The following is a 14,331-nucleotide window of genomic DNA, read 5'->3' as shown; positions in this document are numbered from 1 at the left end:
TGAAGACTTCCCATAAATGCAGAGTCAGTGACCACATCACTAGCTGGCATGAGTTTTATCAACAGGGAGATCTTGTCATCGGAGCGATTGCTTCTACGTTCTTTTTCCTGTACACCACTAGCACTTTCAATGAAAAGCCATCTCCAATGTTCGTGAAGGAACTCACGTAAGCGTTCCTCTATCCATGTTTCATAGAATCAAAGAATAGTAGAGTTGGAAGGGGCTTCAAGGCCATCAAATCCAAGCCCCTGCTCAATGCAGGAATCCATCCTAAAGCATACCTGACATCTTGAATGACTGCATCTTGAATGACTCTAGTTTAGGAGAGCCCACTACCTCCCTAGGTAATTTGTTCCAGTGTCATACTGCTCTAACAGGATGTTTTTTTCCTGATATCCAGCCAGAATATGGCTTCCTGTAAGTTGAGCCCATTATTCTGTGTCCTGCACTCTGGGATCCTTTTGCTTATCCCAAACTAACTAGGAACACATAATTAAGAAAGAGAAACTTGGAAACAGTTCAATAAGAAAAACAACATAAAAGCCACATTTGGGTTTTCATTAATTTTGGTTGTTCATAGCTCAAATCTTATAACTATCACTGCTGTGCCAGTTTAAAAGCCAAAGTAAAACAGCATAAGCAGAAAGTCACTATATAATGAAAGTGTAAAAGCAAATATATGCCATACATTAGGTATATTTGTTTATTATTTGGTGTGTATTAGTGAGAAAAACTGTATAGCGAACAGGGATATCAAGTCATTTTTTCCCTCTTCTTCCATGTGTATTTTCTATCATGCAAGTGGTTTAATAAATCAGTTTTGGTTTTATTTGGGGGTAGGGGAAGGGGGTTATGCCAGGAATTGTGTTATTACAGAATGTTTTCCAGGAGCAGCAGAGAGTGAAAATAATGCCATGCAATCTTTAATAAAGCTTCTAGAATAATACCAGAAAGCAACTAGTGCAAAATGAAAGATAATCAGGATTGTAGCAAACTGTTTAAGAGCCTTCAGCTATTGCTATAGTTATTGTTTTATTACATGATATGAATCTTTTACTGCAGTGTGATGCCAAAAAACTACCAGCACATCCTAGCTTTGGTGTATGCTATAAAGGAGATCAATGAAAATCCCACAGTCTTACGTAACGTAACACTTGGTTTTCACATCTATGAGAGCTATTTCAAGCCACAGATTACTTACATGGGGACGCTTGGTCTGCTTTCTACACTGAATAGATTCCAACCCAACTACAAGTGTGATGTGCAGAACAATTTGATAGCCATAATTGGGGGAATTTACTCTCTCATCTCTCTTGAGATTGCCACCATCTCGGACACTTACAAGATTCCCCAGGTAGGTTTGAAGACCCAAGTTGGGTTCTTCAATCCATAATGGTAGAAATGAGAGGCTTTGACTTCCGTCCTTTGGCCCCTTTACCCTATAGATTTAGATGCCCTGGTAGAAAAAATAAGCAGCCAGAGACATAGAATCATAGAATAGCAGAGTTGGAAGAGGCCTACAAGGCCATCGAGTCCCACCCCCTGCTCAATGCAGGAATCCACCCTAAAGCATCCCTGACAGATGGTTGTCCAGCTGCCTCTTGAAGGCCTCGAGTGTGGGAGAGCCCACAACCTCCCTAGGTAACTGATTCCATTGTCATACTACTCTAACAGTAAGGAAGTTTTTCCTGATGTCCAGCTGGAATCTGGCTTCCTTTAACTTGAGCCTGTTATTCCATGTCCTGCACTCTGGGATGATCGAGAAGAAATCCTGGCCCTCCTCTGTGTGACAACCTTTTAAGTATTTGAGGAGTGCTATCATGTCTCCCCTCAATCTTCTCTTCTCCAGGCTAAACATGCCCAGTTCTTTCAGTCTCTTTTCATAGGGCTTAGTTTCCAGACCCCTGATCATCCTGGTTGCCCTCCTCTGAACACACTCCAGCTTGTTTGCATCCTTCTTGAATTGTGGAGCCCAGAACTGGACGCAATACTCTAGATGAGGTCTAACCAGGGCCGAATAGAGAGGAACCAGTACCTCACGCGATTTGGAAGCTAATACTTCTATTAATGCAGCCCAAAATAGTATTTGCCTTTCTTGCAGCCATATCGCACTGTTGGCTCATATTCAGCTTGCGATCTACAACAATTCCAAGATCCTTCTCATTTGTAGTATGGCTGAGCCAAGTGTCCCCCATCTTGTAACTGTGCATTTGGTTTCTATTTCCTAGACGTAGAACTTGGCATTTATCCCTATTAAATTTCATTCTGTTGTTTTCAGCCCAGCACTCCAGCCTATCAAGATCACTTTGAAGTTTGTTTCTATCTTCCAGGGTATTATCTATCCCACCCAATTTTGTGTCATTTGCCAATTTGATCAGCGTTCCCTGCACCTCCTCATCCAAATCATTAATAAAAATGTTGAAGAGCACTGGGCCCAGGACTGAGCCCTGCTGTACCCCACTCATTGCCTCTCCCCAGTTTGAGGAGGTTCCATTGATAAGTACTCTTTGAGTCCGATTCTGTAGCCAACTGTGAATCCACCTAATAGTTGTTCCATCTAGCCCACTTTTAGCTAGTTTGTTAATCAGAATGTCATGTGGTACTTTGTCAAAAGCTTTGCTGAAGTCAAGATAAATGACATCCACAGCATTCCCACAGTCCACAAGGGAGGTTACCCTATCAAAAAATGAGATCAAATTAGTCTGACAGGATTTGTTCCTGACAAATCCACGTTGGCTTCTAGTAATCACTGCATTGATTTCAAGGTGTTTACAGATTGACTTCTTCATAATCTGCTCCAGATATTTCCTAGGGATGGATGTCAGACTGACTGGTCTGTAGTTCCCAGGTTCCTCCTTTTTGCCCTTTTTGAAGATAGGGACAATGTTAGCCCTCCTCCAGTCATCAGGCACCTCAATCGTCTTCCATGATTTTGCAAAGATAATAGACAAAGATTCTGAGAGTTCTTCTGCTAGCTCCTTCATTACTCTAGGATGCAGTTCATCGGGCCCTGGAGATTTGAACTCATTCAAGGAACTTAGGTGTTCTTTGACCATTTGTTTATCAATCTCAAACTGCAATCCTGCCCCCTCAACTTCTGCTTCACTTTTTCTAGGGGGGTCATAGATCCGCTTTTGGGAGAAGTCTGAGGCAAAGTAGGAATAGAGCACTTCAGTCTTTTCTTTGTCATCTGTTATCAATTTGCCATCCTCATTAAGCAGTTGAACCACCATTTCTTTCCTCTGTCTTTTACTACTCACGTATCTGAAGAAAGCTTTTTTATTGCTTTTAGCATCCCTCGCTAATCTCAGCTCATCTCAGCTTTAGCCTTCCTGATGCCATTTTGGCACTTCTGTGCCACCTGTCTGTACTCTTCTTTTGTAGCCTGGCCTTCCTTATACTACCTATATGTATCTTTTTTGTTTTCAGATCCTCCCTAAGTTTTTTGTGGCACCACATTGTTTTCCTTTGTTGTCTTCTATCTTTTCTCCTTGTTGGATTTGTTTGTAAGTGTGCCCTTAAAATTTCCTTTTTAAAATACTCCCACCCATCCTGCACTCCTTTTCTCATTAGGCTCACTTGCCATGGGACCTTGCTTATCATAGTTCTGAGTTTATTAAAATCAGCTTTCCTAAAATCCAGCGTATGTGTATGGCTACACTCCACTTTTGTCTCCTTTATAATCAAGAATTCAAGTATGACGTGGTCACTTTCCCCCAGAGTTCCCGTAACTGCCACTTTATCCACTACGTCATCCCTATTGGTCAATATCAAGTCAAGGATTGCCGATCCTCCAGTTCCTTCCTCCACTTTCTGTAGGAGAAAGTTATCACCCACACATGTCAGGAATTTCTTGGAAGGGCCGCTTTTGGTAGTATTTGTCTCCCAACAGATATCAGGGTAATTGAAGTCCCCCATCACACTTCCTTGAAACACTGGCAATTTGTTTCTCAAAAGTTTTGTCCTCATCTTCCCCTTGATTGGGTGGTCAGTAATAGACTTCGATTATCATGTTCTTTTTATTCCTTGCCCCATTTATTTTAATCCAGATGCTCTTGATGGGGCTCCCAGACTGATCCGCCTGTATTTCTGTTCTATATTTTTAACATATAGTGCGACTCTGCCTCCCTTTCTATTTCTTCTGTTCTTTTTGAACAAGTTATATCCTTCAATTGCTATATTCCAGTCATGGGAGTCATCCCACCAAGTTTCAGTTATACCTATCAGGTTGTATTTGCCTTCATGTAATAAAAGTTCAAGTTCGTTCTGTTTGCTTCCCATACTCTGTGCATTAGTATATACAGTAGACATCGGAGACCATGTGTTTTATAATCTGGCTTTGTTCCTACATTGTTGCGGACACTATTTTGGGGCACTATTGGAGCTGTTCTCTGTACTGTGGTGCATGGGCCTTCATCCATTGTTGCCTCTAAGTTTACGTCTCCCGCCCCCGTAAGATTCAGTTTAAAGCCCTCCTGATCAAGTTCTTCATGCTGTGGCCGAACACATTCTTTCCAGCCCTTGTGAGGTGCAACCCATCCCTTGCCAGCAGTCCATCTTCCAAGCAGTGTAGCCTGAGGTCCCAGAATCCAAAACTCTCACGTCGGCACCACCTTCATAGTCATTCATTCATCCGGAATATTTTTCTTTCCCTTTCTAATCCTCTTCCAAAAACCGGGAGGATGGATGAGAAAACTACCTGGGCCCCAAAGTTCTTCAGTTTCCTTCCCAGAGCTTCAAAGTCTGAAATGATTTCTTCGTAGCTCCGCTTAGCGTCATCATTCGTTCCCACATGGATGAGAAGAAAGGGGTATGTGTCCATGGGCTTTATGAGCTTCGGTAACCCTTCAGTCACATCTCTAATCTGTGCTCCAGGGAGACAGCACACCTGGCGAGTCCATGGGTCTTCACGACATACTTGGGTTTCAATCCCATGCAGCAGGGAGTCTCCCACAACGACTACTCTTCTCTTCTTGGTTGCCCTACCTTCTGCCTCTTCTTCACTGTTGCATGGTGTCTCTTGAACTTCTTCCTCTGAAAACTGTCCTTCAGTCTCATCCTCCAGTAGCTGAAAGTGGTTGCTTAACTCTAATGGTTCCACCGGTGCAGAATGCCTTCTAGTTCTTCTGCTCCTAACTGTCACTCTTTTCTAGGGAGTTTCCTCTTCATTGGCTTTCCTCCCCTCAGCATACTCCACTTCTGCTTCAGCTGGCTGTTGCTCTTCAATCTCATGTGCTTCTTGTTGCAGTTGCAGTTCCACCATTCAGTCTAAGAACTCCTCATCTTCTCTTATTCCTTGGAGGGTGGACACTCGCTGCCCAATTCCTCTCACTTTTTCTTCCAGAAGTGCCACCAGCTTGCACTTGTTGCAGGTGTACGCCATGTTGAGCTCAGGCAGAAACACAAACATTGCACACCCTTTGCAGGTCAGGAGTTTGACTGGTATTTGGTCCCAAAGATGAGAGGGAACTCAAGGCAAAGAAAAGCAGGTTTGAAGTTTGGCATGTGAATCCCATAGATGTGAGTTCCCCTGGTGTTTGGCCACTGTGCCCCAGGGAGAAGAGAGAAGTAGACAGACAATGGTCAGCATTTTACCCCAACACCACATAGAGGGAGAAAGAGAGGCTCATGTAGCTTGTATTTCTCCACTGCATCCTACTTAGTTAATGGGGGGAGAGAGAGAGAGAGAGAGAGATGCTGTGGGATTTGCCACCCAGTCTCCACACCTGGAAAAAGAGGGAAAGGTATGAGGAGTTTGAAAGCCATTTGACTCTGGCAGTTTCCCACCACCTCCATATATCCATGATTAAGACGGTAAAATTAATGCTTGCCCTTCCCCAAAAACAACCACCTGGGATGCAATCATATGGGCTGTGCCCTCCAAGACTGCAAGCCTCCAAATTTGAAGGCATACTATTATCCTATGCAGAATGCGAGAAGCTGTGGAGGTGATCTTTGACTCACAGCCACCTGGTCTGTATTTTTCATAATACAGGCTAATTTGCCCATTTAGTGTAAACATTTCAGAGGGAGAAGGAAGGAGGCTGCAGAGACCTCAGGATAGTTCATATCCTGGACTCTCTGGCCACAGCTAGACTTAAGGTTTATCCTGGGATCATCCAGGGTTTGCCCCTGCCTGAGCACTGGATTGCCTGTGTGTCACCTAGGTGAACAGGTTTGACCCCTGGATGATCCAGGGATAAACCTTAGGTCTAGCTATGGCCTCTATTGTCCTCCCCTCTCCACCCACTGGGAATACAGAAAAAGTCTTAAACTGTAACTGAAAGTAATGTAAATCTGATAGCAGGTGATCTTTGCTCAAGATGGTATTACGTAACTGGGTGGAATCCCCAAGAAGGCCCTCTCCCTAGTGGCCACCCACAAAAGTTCAGAAAAAAGGGGACACACAGAACAGAGCTTCTTTCGCAATAGGTAGAAACATAAATGAATAGGTGTTCAATGCATTACCAGGACAACAAGCCAGAAAGAGCATTGTATGTCAATGGGATCAGAGTGAACAGGAAGCCACCGAAGATGAGTCATGCTAGTGTAATATGTTCCGATGGCCTGCTCCTTATCAGCAACATTGACTATAAGGTCCGTTTTCAGGCATTATGTATAAATCTCTACATAACATTAGGTTACGTAGCATTATACAAATGCTGTTCTGTAAATACAAAATTTCAAAAATCCTTGAGCATTTAACTAGCATGTCAGGAATGAAGGCTTAGATAAGCCATCTCTGTGACCGCTTGCACTCACTTAAAACCTAAATTGTGGCTCATGAATTCCAGTCCACATTTAGCCGTTAAGCTATTTATCCATTCTATTTCAGCTCACTCCTGGACCTTTTTCCCCAGCCTGGGGTGACAATTCATGTTTCCGTTCCTTATATCAGATGGTCCCAAATGATGTTCATCAGTATACTGGGATTGTCCAGCTACTTTTGCATTTCAAATGGACATGGATTGGAGTTTTTACTAGTGAGAATATTCATGTGGAAGGGCGTTTACAAAAATTACTGCCAATGCTTTCACAGGAAGGCATCTGTGTTGCCTTTATAGAAATATTGGCAACATTAGGATATCATGGTGTTAACCGAATGTTGTTGCATACTGAAATGGAAGAAAATGCAAGTTTCATGGAAACCAAAGCCAATGTATTTCTTGTTGATACTATGCATGCAGTTATAATTAAAATAAGCTCATTTCTTCAGAGAAGACCCCTGGATTCACCTATAGCTAAGGTATGGGTTATGACAACGTATTGGGATTTTTCAGAAAGCACCACAGCAACGAGTCATGATATACAATCCTTGCATGGAATGCTATCCTTTGCAGTTCACTCAAAGGAACCATTAGGATTCAGGCAATTTCTTCAGAGTGTAAATCCTTCCTGGGCAAAGGAAGATGGCTTTATCAAGGTATTCTGGGAGAAGACCTTCAAGTGTTCCTTGAAAAGATCCAGTGAGAATGAAGTATTAAAGAAAGACTGCAGTTCAGAGGAGAAACTGGAAAGTCTCCCTGGAATTTTTTTTGAAATGCATATGACTGGTCACAGCTACAGTGTTTTCAATGCTGCCCTTGCTGTGGCACATGCTCTGCATTCCATGCATGCATCAAGATCAAAACACCCATTACGGGGTGCTGGTCAAAACCTGGAATCCTGGAATGTGCTGGCATGGCAGGTATTTTCAATCCAAAATGTATCTCTTCTTTGTTTCAATAGGGAGGTGGCTGTCGGGAAGGGAAGGAGTTATCAATGCCAGCTGTATTATGTATGCTATACCTTTCACCAGCTCCCACACACACACACACTGGACTCCCTCTCACTCATCTTCAAGTTGGCCTGACACATTGCATGATGTGTCAGACCAGCTTGCAGTTTTTTGTGGAGCCACAATTTGTGCAAAAGACACCCTCAAATATTTGCAGAAATTGGAATTTGCATAAAATTGTGGTAGTAAATATCTCAAGTTGTGCAAATTGCGATTTATAAATTTTTAAAAAGCTAATGCTGTTCCCAACTTGCAAATGCCAGTAAAGTTGGGTTCCCATGACAGTCATCCCTCCAAGGGACATACCTCAATGCCCAGTTAACCAAAATGATTAATCTCAGATGAATTATTATTAATACATGGTTCATAACTTAGGCAGACAACTTTTTTCAAGAGAAACATTTTGCATCTATCTACTGATCACTGAAGTAAAGTATTTAGGAAGCAAAACCTGGACATATTTAAATTAATCTCAATATACCTAAAGCAAGATCTATACTACTGCCTTAGAGCATCAGGGCCTCCTCCAGTTTGACTCCCCTCACAGGGCTAATTGACATCTTGACCCTGTGGGGAAACGAAGCAAGGGATACAGGAGCAGGCAGAGAGAACTTTAGGGCCTACTCCAGTTGGGAACCCTCCCCCCACACACACACACACAGGGCTAACCGTTCTCCTGACCCTGTGAGGAAGAAGAAGTTAGGGAGATACGAGCAAGCAGAGAAACCATCAGGTCCTGCTCCAGTTGAATCCCCCCCGCACAGGGCTAATAGACTCCTTGACCCTGTGACCCTTCTTTTTCCCTCTTCCCTCCCCAACCCATTTTCCCTCCCCATTCCCTTTTCTTCATGTCTTTTTTTTAGAATGTAAACTTGAGGGCAGGGACTGTCTTCTTTACTGTAACCTGCTCCTAGAGCCTTTTTGGCTGAGGTGTGGGATAGAAATACAATACAATAAAATAAATAAATAAATAAATAAATAAATAAATAAAGGTATTGAGTTGCACTGATAGTGTTGAGATGAATTTTCTCCACAGAGGAAAGAAAGGACTTTATAGAGTTAAATGTGCTTGGCCAAATTGTCTCTGGACTGCAGCAGGTGTTCAGACCAGAGCCTGGCAATTTGGCCTACGTGCAAGACCTGGAAAAGAGACAATTGGTTAATTGAGCCAAGGGGGAAATGTATTTAAGATGTCCCTGTTTAAAGGCATCTTGTTGTCAAACGTTGTCAATGTTGTCATGCTGTTGTCATTGTCATTGTCGTTGTTGGTGAAGTATGCTGTAAATATCTATGACCATATGTAAAGGAAAGTTTGTTTCAGTAAAGTTTCTTACTGACAAAGCGAAGTGAGTATTGATTTCTTCCTCAAGTAAGACTCTCTAGCCAGTAACTGTGTGTTTCCAGCTATTCGCGGTTGCTACGCACTCTGCAAATTATTCAATACCACGACAGATAGCTATTGGGGCACATCACACATTCTATATGCCACTACCATAATGATATCTCCTGCTTTTTTTATTTCACATCATCCAAAATACTGCGACAAATGTAATTGTGTGTCGACCCAAGATATAAATGTGCAAGAGGGATAAAATGTCACTATGATGGGATCATAATGATTTGAAACTAGGTGTAGATCTGGTCTAAGATAGGTACTTATCAACAAGATAGTGGGAATACTTCATTGCCCATTTGTATCCTTTCCTCTTTGAATTTAGCTTCATCCCTTTCTAAGGGGCATCTCATTCAACAACAGTGCAGGAGAGACAATACAGTTGGATGATAATAGAGAAATAGTCACAGGATTTGATGTTACAAACTGGGTAACTTTCCCAAATCAATCTTTTCTGAGAGTTCAAGTTGGAAGATTCATTCCAAGAGCTCCTCCTGGAAAAAAGTTAACAGTCCATGATAAAAACATTGTGTGGCCTAGAACGTTTAACCAGGTGAGCCAGAAAGAATCATACAAGAGGTAGCACAATCTTATGTGTTTCAAAATATTTTATACCACATGTCATTTTCAATATATCCAGGTGGTGTACAACAATAGTATTATAACATAAATATAAAAACCAATGAGAATGCTCTTTTAGTTAAGATGAATCACACACAAAAAGTTCCACTGTTATGAACCTCAAAATTACAGTGCTTATTAAAACAACAACTAATAATTGGAAACCTGGTATCCATGTTCTACCATATGAGATATACAATTGTACAGATTTTCAGATCCATCTGATAAAAATTGGTACTGTTACATTGAGGCTAAATGTGGTGAGAAATGACATATTTAACCTTTTCTCCAAATTCTGCATGGCATATAGTGTTTCTCTTTCTAATTTTGTATAGCTTTTAATTTTGGAAGCTACAGCTATTGTGGTATGCAGCACTGGATGCTAAATAGCCACCCAGCCATATTCAAAATTCTGTTGCTGTCCTGCAAAGCTCTACATTACTTAGGACCAGGGTACCTAGCACACTGTCTTCCCCTATATATACCCAGGCTGTGCAAAGTTTCCCTAGTTTTCAATTTATTGTGACACTTTTCCATTTTATTGTTCATTTTATTTATTTTTGTAGTAGTAGTGCGTTTAGACAATGCTTTTAATACTTTTGCATGCCATTGTTTAGGGATTTTATTATATAAAGAAGTATACAAGTATTATCGATCAATCAATGAGATATACCCCATTTAGAACACCAATTTGGAACTTTTCCCATTTTGAAAGTTCAAAGTGACCTTGATAGGCCGGAGCTCTGGGCTGAAAACAACAGAATGGAATTTACGTTTGGAAGAAACCAATAACTTAGATTTTGTATAATTGATTGTAAGAAGGTTTTCTGTACAATAGTTGGCAAAGCCACAGCAATCTCTTAAGGCCCACCCTAGTCTGGGAAATACGTAACTTTTGCTGGAATGGTCTATTGTTGTGAATGAAATTTAATAGGGATAAATGCCAAGTTCTTCACCTTGGAAAAAGAAACCAAATGCAATTACAAGATGGTGGGGTGCTTGACTCAGCAATACTACAAGCAAGAAGGATCTTGGAAATTGCTGTAGATCACAAGCTGAATATGACCCAACAAAGGGGGGTATTAGGGGCTTCATTAGTAGAGGTATCACTTCCAAATCACATGAGGTACTGGTTCCCCTCTATTTGGCACTGGTTAGATCTCATCTTGAGTAGTGTGCCCAATTCTCGGCACCACACTCCAAGAAGGATGCAGACAAGCTGGAGGGAGTTCAGAGGAGGGCAATGAGGATGATCAGGATTCTGGAAGCAAAGCCGTATGAGGAGAGTCTCAAAGAACTAGGCATATTTAGACTTGAGATGAGAAGACTGAGGGGAGACGTGATAGCTCTCTTCAAGTACTTGAAAGGTTGTCACACAGAGGAGGGCCAGGATTTATTCTTGATCATCCCAGAGTGCAGGACACAGAATAATGGGCTCAACCTACAGGAAGCAATATTCCAACTGAACATCAGGAAAAGGTTTCTGACTGTTAGAGCAGTATGACAATGGGCTCTCCCACACTAGAGGCATTCAAGAGGCAGCTGGACAGCCATCTGTCAGGTGTGCTTTTAGGTGGATTCCTGCATTGAGCAGGGGGGTGGACTCAATGACCTTATAGGCCTTTTCCAACTCTACTATTCTATGATTCTATGTTTCTTAACAGCTTTTACAAAACTATCAACACATATCTTTTTTCAGTCCTAAACCTTCTCTACTTATGTTTCTTTTTAGGTGCTGCCCATTTCTATGTGTAATGACAACTGCTATCCTGGTTACATCAGGAAAAAGAAGGAAGGGGAGCCATTTTGCTGTTATGATTGTGGCCAATGTCCTCAGGGGAAGATTTCTGATCAGAAGGGTAGGAGCCCTAGTTCTTCACTGTCAAACATACTAAATATAATACCATTTCCAGCAAAAAAAAAAAATGTTGTAACCGATGTCACAGGAAGCAGAAAACAATTTTATTGAATGAAAGCCCAATGTGTTTCAGCCTCTTTCTTTATTGTTAGTGCCTTGCCCTGGTGCAACATCTTTTATGGAGCATGGTGAGTGTTGGAGAAGGTGACTCCTCTTTTTTCACCCTCCCCAGCCAGAAGGAGTGGAGCAGCTGGGTTTAATTAAGAAACAATACAAGAACTTTGGGACCAAAAAGTTGGAGAATCAGAATGCGAGTAAACTAAACTGTAAACTCTGGAAGCATATAGGGATTATATCTCCCTCTCTGGAGATCAGATGTGCAACAGGCAGGGTTACTATTAGAGAGTTTTCTTCCAACTATGGTCAACCTGAGTCCACCAGGGGAAGAGCCTTCAGTGTGGTGCCCCCCCTCCTATGGAATTCCCTGCCTCTGGAGGTCAGGCAGGTGTCAACTTTGTATTCCCTTCGGCGCCACCTGAAAACATAATTGTTCCAGGAAGACTTTCCTTAATGAAAGCCCAATGCGTTCACAGTTCACCTTTCATTTTGCTTTTAAAAAACTATTTTAAGGTATTTTATTCTGTTTTTATTGTACTTTATCTTGTACACCGCTCCAAAATTTTAAATGGGGAGTAGTATATAAATATTGTAAATAAATAAATAAATCTGCCTATTTGCAAATAAACTCAAATATTGCAGAATGCCATAAGTCCCCAGTAACTCTCGTTAGCAACAGGGACAGAAGGTGTCAACCTGATGGGGGATAGCCTTTGCTTTCCTACATCAAGTATTGGCCCTGCAGTTGGCTGATGCTTCTGGGTGAGCTTGTGGAGCTCAATTGAGATATAAATACAGGGATCTTATTTATTTATTTATTTATTTATTTATTACATTTCTATACCGCCCAATAGCCGGAGCTCTCTGGGCGGTTCACAAAAATTAAAACCATTCAAAATATAAAACAACAGTATAAAACCATAATATAAAATACAATATAAAAGCTCAACCAGATAAAAACAGCAGCAATGCAAAATTACAAATTTAAAACCATGTTATTTAAAATTTATAGATTGTTAAAATATTGGGAGAATAAAAAGGTCTTCACCTGGCGTCTAAAAGCATATGATGTAGGTGCCAAGCGAACCTCCTTAGGGAGCTCATTCCACAGCCGGGGTGCCACAGCAGAGAAGGCATCACAGATCTTGCATCACAGTTCACGGATTAACATGATACTATGAAAAATACATTATAACAAAGCACCATGTTCTCATTCGAAAGCCCAATTCCATTATATATTTGTTTAGTTTCCAGACATGGATTAATGGAGATGTATGTAGACAGTATTGTCTGATAAAGAAAGGATATTTTAAACCATGGTAAAACATTTCTTTTATCTTCCTAGATTGTATCAGGTCTCTGTCTCTCACATAAAAAGTAATACCGTTTCTTTCCAGATATGGATTCCTGCACTGAATGTTCAGAAGATCACTATTCAAACTTAGAACACAATCAATGCATTCCCAAAGTTATACACTACCTTTCATATGAGGAACCTTTGGGGATGACTTTGGCTTTCTGTGCTGTTGCTTTTGCTCTGACCACAGCTTTGGTACTTGGAACATTTGTGAAACACCAGGACACACCCATAGTCAAAGCCAACAACCGGGACCTCACCTATATCCTCCTCATCTCCCTCCTTCTTTGCTTCCTCTGCTCATTGCTGTTCATCGGAGAGCCAAAGAAGATCACCTGCCTCCTCCGGCAAACAGCTTTTGGCATCATCTTCTCAGTTGCTCTTTCTGCTCTTTTAGCAAAAAACATCACTGTGGTTCTGGCTTTTATGGCTACCAAACCAGGATCCAAAATGAGGAAATGGGTTGGGAAAAGGGTGACAATTTTGACAGTCATTTCCTGCTCCTTTCTTCAAGCAGGGCTTTGCATGGTTTGGCTAGGCACTTTTCCTCCATTCCCAGATATGGACATGTATTCCCTGAATGGGGAAATTATAGCAGAATGTAATGAAGGTTCTATCATCATGTTTTACTCTGTCCTGGGCTATATGGGCTTTCTGGCCTTTGTCAGTTTCACGGTAGCTTTCCTAGCCAGGAAATTACCAGACAGTTTCAATGAGGCCAAAATTATCACTTTCAGCATGTTGGTGTTTTGTAGTGTTTGGCTCTCATTTGTTCCAGCCTATCTGAGTACCAAAGGAAAATATTTGGTGGCTGTGGAGGTCTTCTCTATCTTAACTTCCAGCGCTGGCTTACTGGGTTGCATCTTTTTCCCCAAATGCTACGTTATTGTGTTCAGGCCTGATCTGAATGTTAGAGAGCAAATGATCATAATGAAAAACTAACAAAGAATGCCAGATGCTGTCTTTTTTTGTTCTGAATATGTGAATAATTAGACGGAGTTGGTTATGAAGAAAAGCATTGGTCACAAAGGAACAGAATGCATTTTATTCAAAAATGTGGGATCTGATCTATGTATGTCCTTCTGATATAACAGAGCTTGCTGCCATAATTATTAGGTTGAGGATTGCTAGTGAAGACAGACCTGTCATACCTTTGGCCTTCAGGCTGCACAGGGACTCAGGGAACATAACTCTGATTAAATTACAAA

General features: G+C 41.4%; 1 protein-coding gene across 1 annotated transcript; it reads left to right on the top strand.

Annotated features, from left to right (window-relative positions):
- Positions 1-1,066: 1,066 nt before the first annotated feature.
- On the top strand, positions 1,067-14,065 carry LOC134405509 (vomeronasal type-2 receptor 26-like). The gene is made up of 3 exons (XM_063136754.1): positions 1,067-1,354; positions 11,524-11,650; positions 13,164-14,065. The coding sequence occupies exons 1-3, from the start codon at positions 1,067-1,069 to the stop codon at positions 14,063-14,065; spliced, it is 1,317 nt and encodes a 438-aa protein (XP_062992824.1).
- Positions 14,066-14,331: the final 266 nt, after the last annotated feature.

The sequence above is a fragment of the Elgaria multicarinata genome, chromosome 11 (assembly GCF_023053635.1).
Source record: "Elgaria multicarinata webbii isolate HBS135686 ecotype San Diego chromosome 11, rElgMul1.1.pri, whole genome shotgun sequence".
Taxonomy (NCBI): domain Eukaryota; kingdom Metazoa; phylum Chordata; class Lepidosauria; order Squamata; family Anguidae; genus Elgaria; species Elgaria multicarinata.
The sequence above is the reverse complement of the archived record's forward strand: the minus strand, read 5'-3'. Positions and strand labels throughout refer to the sequence as shown.

Bases quoted from the DNA above. Each gene is read 5' to 3' on its own strand.
- LOC134405509 (XM_063136754.1), top strand. From the start codon at position 1,067: ATGCCAAAAAACTACCAGCACATCCTAGCTTTGGTGTATGCTATAAAG. The intron at 1,355-11,523 runs GTAGGTTTGAAG...GTTTCTTTTTAG, and splicing joins ACACTTACAAGATTCCCCAG to GTGCTGCCCATTTCTATGTG. The intron at 11,651-13,163 runs GTAGGAGCCCTA...GTTTCTTTCCAG, and splicing joins GAAGATTTCTGATCAGAAGG to ATATGGATTCCTGCACTGAA.